This window comes from Triturus cristatus, chromosome 4_1 (genome assembly GCF_964204655.1).
Source record: "Triturus cristatus chromosome 4_1, aTriCri1.1, whole genome shotgun sequence".
Lineage (NCBI taxonomy): Eukaryota > Metazoa > Chordata > Amphibia > Caudata > Salamandridae > Triturus > Triturus cristatus.
In genome coordinates this window covers 380,486,557-380,500,611 of record NC_140585.1, presented here as the reverse complement: position 1 = coordinate 380,500,611, position 14,055 = coordinate 380,486,557, and the positions used below count along the sequence as shown (strand labels likewise).

General features: G+C 42.1%; 1 protein-coding gene across 1 annotated transcript in view; it reads right to left on the bottom strand.

Annotated features, from left to right (window-relative positions):
• The window catches only part of SMC1B (structural maintenance of chromosomes 1B), a 2,533,210-nt gene that overhangs the window by 636,681 nt on the left and 1,882,474 nt on the right, over positions 1-14,055 (bottom strand). Inside the window, exon 17 of the mRNA XM_085652431.1 lies at positions 6,957-7,102. Coding sequence (XP_085508557.1) covers positions 6,957-7,102 — 146 coding nt within the window. The remainder of the gene's footprint in view (positions 1-6,956; positions 7,103-14,055) is intronic.

The following is a 14,055-nucleotide window of genomic DNA, read 5'->3' as shown; positions in this document are numbered from 1 at the left end:
ATTACAAGCATTGCACTGCTTAACTATTGGTACACGATTTAAGTAGAGAAATCTTTATGATTTACCAATGAACTGAAGTAATGCAATGAAAACTACCAGTCTGTTTTCAGTATTGTCAACATAGTAGTTCTCATGTGACACACACAGAAAAATGTCTATAGGTTAGCTGTAAACTATGCCTCGGTATTGGTGAGCAATGCTGCTGCGCAGCCGAAACGCGTTCAATGGTGGCCAACAAATAAAGTTTTAAAGCATCTACACAAGGCGTCGTCATCCTTTGGAAAGGAGATTGTTGGTATATATATATATATATATATATATATATATATATATATATATATATATATATATATATATATATATATATATATATATATATATATATATATATATATATATATATATATATATATATATATATATATATATATATATGCAAATGTTAAAGTGACGTTATAGTTAGGTAATTACGAAAATAGGATTTTACCATTTTAGCTTCATTTAAAAAAACTAGCAATTCTCTGCAAAACCAAAGGTTATAGTGATGTTATATTTAGATATTGTAATAATACAAAAACTAATGTTCAACAAACAGAAATCCACTGAATTTCACCAGTTATACTTTACTAAGCTAACTATAACCGGCGCCCCTGACATGCATTGCTTTGGCCTCACATATTAAATCACTCATGACATGTTAAATAATATCATTGAAGACATCACTGAGGACATCTCAAAAGAAAGAATTGATGACATAAATCATGACAGCATCCAAACTACTACTCCTCAAATAACTCTACAAACAACTTGATCATTTAAAAATAAATTAAGTAGGTAACAAAGGGGCCTTTATGTACAAAATAGAAACAGTATAGTGTTGGAAACAAGTTTGTTTAGTGTAGTATTGTAAAAAAACTCTGATGCAATATGGTAAACGTTAAATGGTGCACACTTTAGCTAAGAGCAAAGGTTAACATGGGAACAGTATTTCATATAAACAAGGTAGAGAGTCAGAGCAAAAAGTGTCAGTTGCAGATGTACACTTGAAATAGGTTCAGATGCCTGTTGCTAAAGCATATCAAAAACAAAAGCTTCAACATAAGTTATTAACCTGTTTACTTTACTGTATGCCTTCCAGTACGAAAAGCTCACAGCAGATTGTCAAAACCGTTGTATGAAATTACCTCAGTTATGACATTAATGTCAGTTGAGATGCCATCAGTGATGTCATCAATAATGTCACTCAACATCTCATGAGTGATGTAACACGTGATTTCAAAAGCAATGCATTTTTTTGTGGGGGGTGGGGGGGGGTGCAAGATACAGTTAGCTCAGTAAATTATAAATGATGAATTTCAGAGTTTTTTAAACATTATTTTTTGTATTATTTCAAAACCTAACTATTATGTCATTTTAACCTTTATTTTTTATCAGTGAATGTCAAGGTTTTTTTATGTAAACTAAAATCGTATTACCTTACCTAACTATAATGTCACTATATCCTTAGTTTTATCAGTGAATTTGAGATCTTCTTACAATACCTAACTACAACGTCACAAACATTGGGTTTGATCAATTAATTCTTGAGGTTCTTTGATTATATTCACCCATCTTCCCCACTGACCACATCTTTTGGCAGTGTGTGGAAGGTGGCTAGCTACAGGGCCCTTTTAGGCTATGCCCTGCATCCAACTCCCTGCAGATGGTCAACCCCTCTTCCAACCCCTCCAGAACGCTCACTCCACATTATTTCTTTTTCTTTAATACTTTTTCGCTGTACTACAGTAGTCCCATGTTACCACGACTAAGATTCAGCTCCATGGTACTGTGGGTCCTTGAAAACTTCGCCTAGTGAATCTTGCACAGTCCCATGGGACGGTTCCCACAGGATTACTGCTGTACCCCACGAGAGCAATGCCCTGGATTATGCAGTGCATTATTTTTTCAATTTTTGGCTCTTGGGGTGGGGGGCTTCCTGGGTGCCCCCTAAAGTGCCAGAGGGGCAGTGTATTCCTACCCTCCCTCCTTATATGTTTCTTTTCTTTAATGTCAAGACATAGGGACCAATCATCAGACTGCTTAGTCATGCGGGACCAGTACGATCCCAAGGGACCAAAATGACTGACTGGAAAAAAAGGTCATTTAATGGGATTGTGAGGTCTTGGGATCATAGTATTCTTAATAATGTATTTCAAGTGCTTCACTAATAATCATCAATTCAATTAATAATCATGACCCACCATCCCTCATGTAATAGGTTTGCGTCAAAATAGTTGGCCTCTGAGTCTCTGCCCCCACACTACCTCCCTGAGAAGGTTTGGAGTGCTCATCTTGCTACCATTGAGGATCAAAAGCTTAAGAGATGCACTCAGTGTTCAGTTAGCAGGATAATATAGGTTAGGCACTGAGACAACAGAGAGCAAGGCCCTAAAACACTACGGTTACAGCAAAATAACCCCTGTGTGCCCCAGGATCCTAGATATGTTCTGACAAACAGGAAGACAAACTGTCACATATTTCCTCCCCAAACAAACCTCTATAGTCTTGAGAAATATAAAACATTCAAAGCAAAGAGAGAAAACAGTCTACCCTATTCACTGCAACACAAGATCTTTGGCAACAGCGAGGAGGGATAGATAACATTCAATCAAATCCCCTTGAGACCAAAATGCTTTTGAGTAGGACCAAAACAAGAATAGCGAGAATAACTATCAAATCAGTAGCAAAGACAAGAAAGTCATTCTATAATGATAAAGGGGCTGACCAAAAGTATACATTGTTTTGTTCACAATATGTCTTCAACAACAAATAGCTAAAGCTGAAAACAGGCATCTGAAAATAAAAGTAAAAGAAAGCAAACAGGCAATCCTTAAGCCACAGTAGGTTGCAGCTCTGCACATTCTCTGCTGTGACATATCTCCTCCTATTGTCTCACTGTTATGTCTATGCCAAGGAACACAAATAATGGTCCTATTTTTGGTGGCATTGTTGGGTTTAAAGACTGAGCAGTCGGCTTCAAACCTCAATCAAACTTTTTCCATTTCTTTGCTCACATTCTAAGAACAGTGATCTTTCTAGGATGAAATGGAATGGAATGGACTGACATTTATAAAGCGCGATGGCTATCCGGAGGCCTCCCAGCGCTGCGGACTAGTAAAAGAAAAGGAAGGTGGAAGAAGATACAGAGCTAAAACAGCCACGCTTTTAAGAGCTTGCGAAATTAAAGAAGATTGGGCTCTTTCGGCAGTTGAAGTGGAAGAGCATTCCAACCAATGGCATCATTATATGAGAAAGATCGCCCACCACATCTGACCCTCCTTATTTTGGGTTGAAGAGCAAGAAAAGAGGCAGATGACCGAAGGTCTCTCTTCGGTTGGTAGGGAGTGATAAGAGATTGGAGAATGGGTGGGCCGTTCTTCAAAAAGGCTTTATGGACCAAACACATAGCCTTAAACTGGATCCTTTCCCTGATCGGCAACCAGTGCAAGCTCTTTAGTGCTTGTTTAGCGGACTGCAGGCGAGGAATCTGAAGAAGTCTACGGGCGGCACAGTTCTGAATGATTTGGAGCTTGTTGATGGTATACTGCGGAGCTCCCAGATATAATGCATTTCCATAATCCTGGCGAGAGATGGTCAAAGCTTGGACCATGATCCTTCTGGCGTGGAAAGGAAGGAGGGGAAGAACCTTACGAAGCATCCTTAGTAGGCCAAAGCAGGTTGCAGAAAGCTTTGCTGCCTGATGACTGAATGTGAGGGAGTGGTCAATCCAGATGCCAAGGCTCTTAATTTGATCTCTGGGGGTCGGGCCGGGCCTAGGCAGTCTGGCCAAAGAGATGCCGGATTGAAGGCAGGGGAGTTACCCAGGAGCATAAGCTCCATCTTGTCCCCACAACAAGCTGAGTATCATCTGCACAGGTGATGATTTTTATGCCAAATGGATGGACAATCTCTGCCAAGGGTCTCATATATAGCGTGGGGCTCAGGGCAGAGCCCTGAGGAACCCCACAGCTGAGAGGGAACTGTTTAGAGATTACGTCTCCCTCAAAAACCCTAAAAGAGCGGTCACTGAGAAACGACTGCAGCCACTCTATTGCCATACCGGACACTCCCAAATTCTTGAGTCTGAGTCTGGTTAACAGTATCGAATGCGGCGCTGAGGTCAAGGAGGATAATAGCCGTAGTGCCCCCTTGATCTAGAATCCTTCTTGCTTCCTCTGTCACCGCAAGGAGAGCAGTCTCAGTGCCAAGCTGGGGACGAAACCCGGTCTGGGATGGGTGCAGTAAATTATTAGTTTCCAGAAAGGCTACAAGAGTATTGTTTACATGCCTCTCTAGAATCTTACTCACCCACGGCAGGAGAGAGATAGGGCGATAATTGGCCAGATTGGCCTGATCAAGATTAGGTTTTTTCAAAAGGGCTTTAACCATCGCACATTTCCACGCCAAAGGTACAACACCTGAGGAGATAGAGGAATGCACCAAGTCAGGAATTTTAGGGCGAATAGTATCTGCAACTAAGGTGATGGCCTGGGGGGAGCAGGGTCTATGGAAGAGCCCGTTTTTATGTCTGCCATAATTAGGCCCAGCGAGGCAGACTCAAGAAGTGGGAATTGTGCTAGTAGGGTATGGGTACCTGCAATCGACTCAGCAGGGGTAGTCATGGAATTGGTGGGTTGAGGGGACGAAAAAGCCTGATAGATCGTTTAGATTTTCTTTTGAAAGTTAGAGTGAGCAAAAGCATCATACAATTTAGGAGATTTCTGAGGCAGATTAATAAGGGTTCTAGCAATTTAAAAAAATTCTTTGGGGGAGTTTGCTCCTAACTCAATTTACTGTTCGTAATAGGTAGCTTGGGTAGTTTTAATTTCAGATTTGTAACGTCTGATAGATCCCCTGTATTCTATTTTACTGAGATCTAAATAATCCAGTCTCCATCTCCTTTAAAGCCGTCTGCAGCGCTGTTTAAGTTCCCTCAGATTATGAGTAAACCACGGTGCATTTTTCGGCCTATTGGTTATATGGACGGGTTTCTTAGGAAGTACTATGTCTAAAGAACCTTGGATCCAAGAGTTACATTTCTCATTAGCTCCAGATTGAAATTTAATTCACAGGTCGGTCTATTAATTTCCAGGACCGAGTTCACTGATCAATTGGGAGTTTTGACCAATTTCGCTCACAAGCCGGAATTATATTAGGGGAGCAAACGGGTCCGGGAATTTCCCAAGTTAACGGGATCAGGAAATTATCAGTCCAGGGAGTCCAATAGTAAGTTCGCTACAGTTACTAAAGACTGGGTCCAATAGGTGACCTTTGGAATGAGTGGGTTTCAACGCTTTCTCCATGAGCTGGAGTGCTGATAAATTCTCTATCAGTTCTATAGCCAATTTATCAGAAGAGATATCTAGGTGTACATTAAGGTCACCCAGTATAGTGAAGTTGGCTGGTCCCAGGGCTAGATCTGCAACTACTATGGGTAGTGCATTGAGGAATTGTCTAGCGCTACCTGGAGGGCGATAAACTAGGAGGTCAGAGAAAGCGCTAGTCGAAGAGATCTCTAGGGAGAAAGCCAAGCTCTCACAGTCTAATAAGGGGTCTGCAATGAGACGACAGAGAAAAATATTTTTTAAAATAATGGCTATACCCCCTCCTCTACCAATCTTACGGTCAATTCGATTTATAGAATAGTTAGGAGGGAGGGTGTGCACAAGAGTAGGGTCTGATTCTTTATGGAGCCATGTCTCCGTTAAAAAAAAGGCGTCTGGTTTTAGATCTTCTAATAACATTGCAAGTTCCGTGGAATGTTTAGAGAGAATCTACAATTAAGTAGAAACATCTTTAACATAGATGGAGTATCAGAACATTCTGAAGCTTTGGTAGGGGGCGAAAGAGCAAAGTCACAGTGAGAGCATTGCACATCTCCATTCAGCGCATTTATGGAATGCCGACAGGCTTCAATAGTGACTGTACGGAGCGAATGGAGAGAGTGAGGGCTATATGAGATGGTTCCAACTCGGGAATAAACAGGGGTAGTGACCCCTGGTCCCGACCGGGTGCAGACGGGCTTGCCTTTGGCGCGCCACAGGCGTGCCCGCTGCACGTCTGACAGGACATCTGGTTAAATGAAGGGGGGAGCGCGAGTGCTGAAGTGCTAACCTCCCTCAGCCCGGAAGTTACCTTTCCTCCCTCCACACAATTGGGACAGCACCCGTGGTGGACCGGGGAGGAGCAACAAAATCGAGGCAGCAATCAATATCCCACACAATGGTAAGTGCAAGAATAGCAGATTAGAGCATAGGACACATAAATCAAGGTTAAACAAGCCTAAAATCGTATTAAAATATCGAAGGGTCTAAAAAAACGTAAGCTGCATTTAGCTACAGCAACAGAGCTATTGCCTTGCCTGAACGCGTTGACTACTCAGGAATACTTCTTTTTAGTTAAACTAGCTGGATTATTTGCTAATGTGATCCTATGATTCACAGGTTACTCTTGAACCCCATTTTAAAGCAGAAAAATGATCTCCATAAACCAACTTTATCATACAAACAACATGGCCCTTCCGGTTTCTAATAAACCTCATGATTACTTTGTGGGACATCCATTTTGGAGTCATAGGCTTCATTCTGCTTTGGCATATCCTTATTGGAAATAGATGAAGGTTCTCATCATGCAATATTCTTAACACCTAAGCCCTTTTAGTCAATGTGTGAGGCATCCTACCATTGGGAGTATACCATTGTATACGCTGTGACACTTAGCAAGCACAAAGGTAAAGATCAGAGATATGAAAGTAGTAGCTAATTCCACTCACTGCCCGGCTGCACTGCATTTTCTTTTTTCCACTCCTGGCAGATCAGACTTTTCTCCATTCACACGAACAGAGAGAGGTGGGATGCCTTGCTATAAACAGTCTATCATAAATGTGTGATTTAGAAATTAATAATGACAAAGACTACCTGTTTATAGTTAATAATTTCTTTCTCACTTCCTCTACTTGATGTTGAGCTTCCCCAGCTTCTGATTTCTTCAGAATTAAAAGGTTTTTAAATTGATGCAATTCAGCCATTGCTTCATTGACTACTAACAGCACTCGTTCTTCCTCCTGCAGCAAAGAGAAAATATTTCAATTTAAATGCTTACTTTTTAAATTTAAAAACAGCAAATTTTCCCTCAGAACAGTGCACGTTATACTTCATTCCTGAAGGATGATTAACAGTTTACTTTCCTTCGGTAATGCTCTTTATATTAGACACTCTAGATACATGCAGATTTCTCACATTAGAATATCCTCAGAAGCCAGACAGAATTCAGAGAATTATGTAGCAGTGCTCCTGTACACCAACAAGTGGTGTCTATGCTGACATCATACCACCCAGGAAGTGACAGGGCGGATCCGCATATAAGCGTCATCCCAGCATCCTGATATCATTTTCTTGTCTCTTTCCCTTTCCATGCTCTCACAGGTGGAGCATGAACAATTGATGGTAACAGTGTGTTGATCACTAACTTCGGACCTTTTTCGATGTTACAAGAAAGCACTGACCAGAACAAGGAGGTGGCTGGGAAGTGAGGAATCTGCTGTTAGAAACAGGATCCACCAGAAACAGTTTTAACTGAAAGTAAGCAACTTGCTGTTCTGATTGACACTTCTACCCGCAGATTCCTCACTTTAGAATATATATATACCAAAGCAGTGCATTCCCGGGGGGAGGGTCCGCAGAACGGATCAGAGCAGAAAGTCTTGCAGAATGGAGTGGGCGAAGTGTAGTTCCCACCGGACCTGCCGATCAAGGCAGTAGGGTTTTGTGAACATATGCACTGATATACATGCCAAAGCCTGGCAGATACCAAGATCGGGTTTCCCTTATGCCAATTCAGTGGTAGCAGCCTTGGACCTGGTGGAATGGGGTCTCAGATCTTTCAGGGTGATGCTCCTAGGCCAATGCATAGCAGCTTTTGGATTCAGAGAACTAACCACTAGAACAGCGTCCTTTTCTGCACATTCTATAATTTTCTTCCTCCAGAAAACCCTACCAAGAGCAGATTGTCCACTCGATGGTCCTTCGCATGATCAATGTAAAAACTTAAAGCCTTTTTGGTGTCTAACTGATGAAGCCTCATCTCCTTTTTTGAGGGGTATGCTAGCGAGATTGACTGCATAACACAAAAAGGAGTCACAGCTTTTACTAACAAGGCTGTCTCAGTCCACAGTATTATTTGTCTGGAAAGTAGGTAGTGTAGGGTGGTTGTGCTGAAAGAGCCTACAGGCTACTAATGGACGGACTGATAAAACTGTAATAACTTTTCAACGTCAAGAGACGCACTGAGCAACTTTGCAATGGATCAAAGTGCATACACAAGAGGAACATGAAGATCAAGTTAAGGTCTCATCGGAGCATTACAAATAGTGTTTGAGGGAACATGACATGTTAAATCATTAACAAATCTCATCAAAACAAATGATTTAAACAAAGATGGTTGTCTCAGCAAATGTAGAAACATTGGAAGGGCCAATAAATAACCTTTTGCAGTGCCCAATGCAAGGCTTTTGTGGGCATAAAGACTAAACAAAGAAACCAACATCCAACAGCTTAACTTGTAAGAGGTTAGTGTCTGGGGCATCAAATCAGGTTACAAACTTGTTCCAGCACCAGTGCAGATGGACTTCGTCGAGGGACATCTGGCAGCATGGCTGATATCTACCACTTCAAACCACAAATCAAATGCAGTCAATTGCTGCTGCTCAAATCTCCACACATGCAGGGGTAAGATGCATAGGTTCTGGTGCAAAGCCCTGCCCGGTTGCTGAGATAAGTTGGAGGTAACTCCCTAAATGGTAGTCTAATCGGAGGGGAGATGCTCATACTTAGGAGTCCCTGGTACCTCTCCTGGCCCAATCATGGGCAACTAAGGTGATCTAGGCCCAGCCAGTCTTCATCTATTTCAGAACTTGGGGCAGGGTGGTAGTGGTGGGGAGGTGTACATTGTTCCTTTTCAGCTGGATGTTCTAGCGGAAATTTCAATCTTTAAAACCTTTAACTGTAAAACTGTGTGTTCCCAACAGTGGCGAAAAGATCTAGTCAGGGAACTCCCCACTGCTTGAACATGACTTAGGCCATCATGGGATGTAGACGCTACTCATGATCTGCTAGATGGCTCAGGTGGTCCACTCAGGGATACAAGGAAACTACCAGGTGGTTGGCGACCAGTAAGATGTTCTGGCAGTCCAGCCACCTCCAGAAACACACAGGACCCCACTCTGGCTAGCTTTTTGCAGGACCACATGGCGCTGGTGCTGTTCGTGAGAATTTACACCAGCCTTCCCTGATGGATGACAGGAAGGCCTTCAGGGCCGAACATATGGTCCGAAACTCTAGCAGACTGATGTGGAGCCAGCCTTCTACTGGAGATCACACAAAACGAGATATTGTAATGGCATCAATTTTTTAGCGAGAATGGCCTAGAATATGATACATTTTGATTGGTCAGCCACCCCTGAGATCCTGCAACCTCTCCTCCGAGAATTGGATGGTGTTGAAATAGCAGGATTGATTCTGGGTCTACTGGTATTTCAGGTGCTACCACAGGGCTTGCAAGTGCCACTTGGCATAACTAACAAGGAGGATACAGCGTCACACTCAATAGGATCTAGGATCGAACCTGAAATATAAGGATCATAGCCTGAATATCCAGGACACGTTGTGGAGGAGAAAAAGCCTTGAACCCCACCATGCCCAGGATAATCCAGATGAATGAAAATCTTTGCAGCGTAATCAGGTGGAACTTTGGCTCTTTTATAGTAAACTCCAACGATGTTAGGAGTTCTACCATCATACGAGGTAGCCCATGACTGACTGCAGCAAGCACACCCTCAGCTGCAAGTCATTGAGGTATGGAAAATACAGGAAGTCCCGATCTCCGAAGAGAGGCAGTGATCACCACCACCACCATATACATGAACCCCAAGGGGTTCTGGTGAGGCAGAAGGAAGGATCGTAAAGTGAAAATGCTCCTGGTCCAGCTTGAACCGCCTGTAATGTCTCTGGGACTGCAGTGATGGCATAAGAAAATACTAGAGCAGAAAGCACTGGGGCCAAAGTGAGCACTTTCAATTTGTCAAGCCCCAGGGAGGTATTCAGGGGTCAAAAGTGCAGGATGGGCTTGAGGCCACCAATCCTTTTCCAGGATGAGGAAGTAGTGTAAATAACACTCACATCTCTGAGGCTCCAGTACTGTCTATAGCACCCTTTGGAGAGCAGCAGGATAGAAATTCGTACTGGTGTCTGAGGAACATTGGGTGGGAAAAAGAAAAAAGGTATTGTATAGCCCTTTTAGACAATTTGTAAGATCCATATGTTGGAGGTGATGGATCGCATACCTCGGAAGAAATGGTGAATCCTGTCCCCACTGCTTGGGTATGAGTCGATGAGGCCAGTTTGTTAGCTGCTGTAGCAGTGGAAGAGGAATTGGTGCTCCTGCAGGCCTCTGTACTGTCTGGTGGTTCCATGTCCACCTCCCCAAAAGGACTGGGCTGGCTACTTCATCACTGAATGAAAGGCTACAGCGGTCCCATATACCAGCTCCCTGGAATAGCTCCCCTAAACCTTTGGAACAGGAAGGGAAATTGTTTTGCAAGGGTCAGAAGTCCGAAGAAGCACACTGCAGCTCTGCTACCTTTAAAGCATTCCAGAGTCCGTCTTCTCTATGGATAGGCATTTATGATTTATTATTACTTTAAGGGTGCCTTTGTGTGTAGAGCCTGATGAGATAGCAGGAAACGTTCTAAGCGATGAGAGCACAAGGTCATTACAGCTTTAACAGTCGCTGTCTACTGCTGAGGCTAATGTAAATTATTTTTGGAGTGCTCTTTGTTTATCCGATCGCTGCTATTTGACAGCATACCAGATTGTGTCCCTTTCAAACAGTTCTTTATAAAGTTATCCTTTTTTTAGTAGGCATACAATAAAGCACATTTATAACTGCACTCATGTATGTCATGCTGGCATGAAGTTTAATTGAAGACTACAGTTATACTTGTAAACCAATTTAGTCTGTATGTCCTTATTATATGACTTTATAGTTTGCTCTCAGTGCTCTAGTGTGTTGTGCTTACACAGACTTTTTTCGATTATATCATTACCGGAAGGTGTGCTGTTTATTACAATTTCCTGTAAACACCTGCCTAGATGAAACTGACGACTTTGCTCACCTTAAGTTGGCACATGAAAATCTATGTAAAATAATTTCCTCAAAACTAATTTGTTCATTTAGGGGCAACAGAACATTTTACTCTGGCTGGTCTAATCAGGCCTGTACAATGGCTCACAGGAACTTAAAAGTAGCATTAAACATCTGCCCAAGAAAACCGGTAGTAATGAAAAATGTGAGAGGCTTCAGGTAAAGGGCAGAAGATCTCTGGCTTCACCTTTTTAGGCGCTACGGGGTTTCCTTACATCGAGGAAGAGTTTGGGTTTGGGTAACAAGGTGTTTGTGGATTTTTTGTTGGAAGTTCTCTTTGAAGAATGTTCCCTGGAAAGTCACTTATCTTTGGGGGGAGAAAGTCTGCTTGTAAGTCCCCCTGCATGCCTTCGCTGAAAAATAGCTTGGCCTCCTGCTCATTATCAAGTCTTCTGTTGGAGGCAGAAGGTTTTGAAAACATGTCCTGACCCCAGACAACACATTTGCGGTGGAAATCTTAAAGAGGCATCTTCTTTCTGCACCACCTAAAAGGCTTGAGATCTTAAGCCCGTTGAGGACACATTTGACCTAGTCACTATGGAACCTCAATGGATTTTGTGGGAGAGACAAAGAGAGGCCTCCAGACCTCATTGATGAGGGAGAAAAAACTGGAGATTATGCTAGAGCCTTGGTTGATGGTGAAATTTAAGGGCCTGCATTTTAGTAGAAAACAGTGAGGTTGCTAAGATATTGTTTGATTTGGAGAAATGATTGTAATGTTGATTGCAATAATGTACAGGAATACATGTGATGTATGTGCTGCTTTATACCGAAATAGGTTATATAATGTAATTCAAATCCATCCTTATAGCTAAACCCAAATATACAAGCACATTTTTAGCAGAGCAGTCTAGCTCACCTGGCAATTAAGATTTTAATAAATAAAAATGTTGTGTCACAAATTCAGCAAAGCATGAAATCCTGCCACACTTTTGGCTCACCAATTAGGATTTCAACTCAGGCATGACATGACAGCTGTCAAAACTAGGACCACTCCCTAGCACAAGCAAGTGATAATTTCCTGATAGTATTCTCCCACATCAGTTACTGGTAGCTTTCCTAAGGGCACCCTCTCCCCAATTTACTTTAAAACCAACAGACTTCTCCTTAGCTCTCCTTAGATTCCTTCATAATACTTATAATTACTCCAAAGTCTGATGTCCACAAGTCGTCACATTTGAGGGTTGCAGATCTAGCACACAAAAAACTGGAAGTGGCAGCCTCAAATATAAAACAGATAAAATGCTCCAGTGATAAAAAAAACTTTGATTTCCCCGAAATGTCCACAATTTTCAACTGCCACTACATATATGTCAAAAACAAGGCGTCTACTGTAAAAAAAACAAAGATAACTCAATAGGATCCCCCCACGTTACATATGACTATTACCAATTTTAATCCAAAGCTTGATTAACTTTAAAAAGCATGTGTAACTCCCACAGCAACAAAGAAAAGCTCATAATGCGGCAGCCTTTCACTGCTGTCCAAAAAGACAACCTACAAACCTATTAGAAGAAAAGTCTCTGCTGACAGTCAGAGAAAGGATGTACTTTTCTTTTGATTTCACCACCAATTCAAACAGGATTGTCTGCCTGTGTTGAGTGTGCCAAAATGCATCTATTAGATCATTTATATGCCGGTATCAAGATTCATCAGCAAAGAGAATGTGTGCTTTTGAATTCCAGCTCTTCAGCTCGAGAATACTTCCAAATCAAATCAAGGACTATTCCTAGTCATAGCTCATCCAGCATAGCCGATAGTCTGACTTAAAATTTCAGTTTTTTAAAGTCGAGAATAGGCAGTGCATGCGCTGTCCTTTCGAGACATGCTGTATTCTCTGTATGGGCTCCGAACCCACCCATTGCCTCTTGATGTGCTCCTTCGATTGCAATTCAAAATTGCTTACTTGCTACTGGTTAATCCTTCCTCTTTGTCCTTCCTTTTTGTGTTTAGTTTCCTCCCACAGAGCATCGCCCAATTACTGTTAACATTATGCTTCTGTGTTTACATGTTCATTGGAGGACTATTTTTTCTTTGATTCCTGCTTGTGCCACTGTTTGCCCGTCTTCGGTGGTTAAGCTTCAGTGCCCAACCCTTAAATTCCCAGTCCCGTTCAAATACTGTGATGAAATGCCATCCGCTTCAGGTGCTATTTTTGAAGTCGGCTCTTTAATTTTCCCTGAATACAAAGTGCGGGGATTTCCCCCAAACCCCTTCCGCTTCGCTGCTTGTTACTTTAGTGAGCCTCAGTCACTGGATTTTCAGCAGCCCAACCTTGTATCACAGTTAAGGGCAAGGCTTGGGCAACTCCTGTCACATTTTCTCTGACGCTTGATTTTATAATGTGAAATCAAGTGACCTAAAGGTGTTGGAGTGCTTTACATGAGGGCTATTTACATTACACAATATTCTGATTAGTTTTTGGAGGCAATTTTATAAAGCATGAACTCGACAGACCCAAAGGTATTGAAGCGCTTTACAAAAGTACAAGATACATTATACTAGGTCAGGTTAATTTTTTTGTTTTTAGGTTCGTGGAGATTAAGTGATGCTGATGCCTCTCCTGTTTATTATTTCTCCTCCACCTGCCAAATGGGAGTAGCATTTCTCCTTACCCCTTCCTCCAATGTCGCTGCATACCCGCCCCACTGCCTCTTCCAGTCGTCCTCCTCCTTTCAGAGCTCTAATTTCAAAGTAAATTCACAGAAGCTCCCCAGGGAGTGTGAGGTAGTTTTTGTTATATAATGAGATTTCGAGGGACCCGATAATGTTGGGAGCGATTTACATTAGTTATATTACACAAGGTCAGATACATTT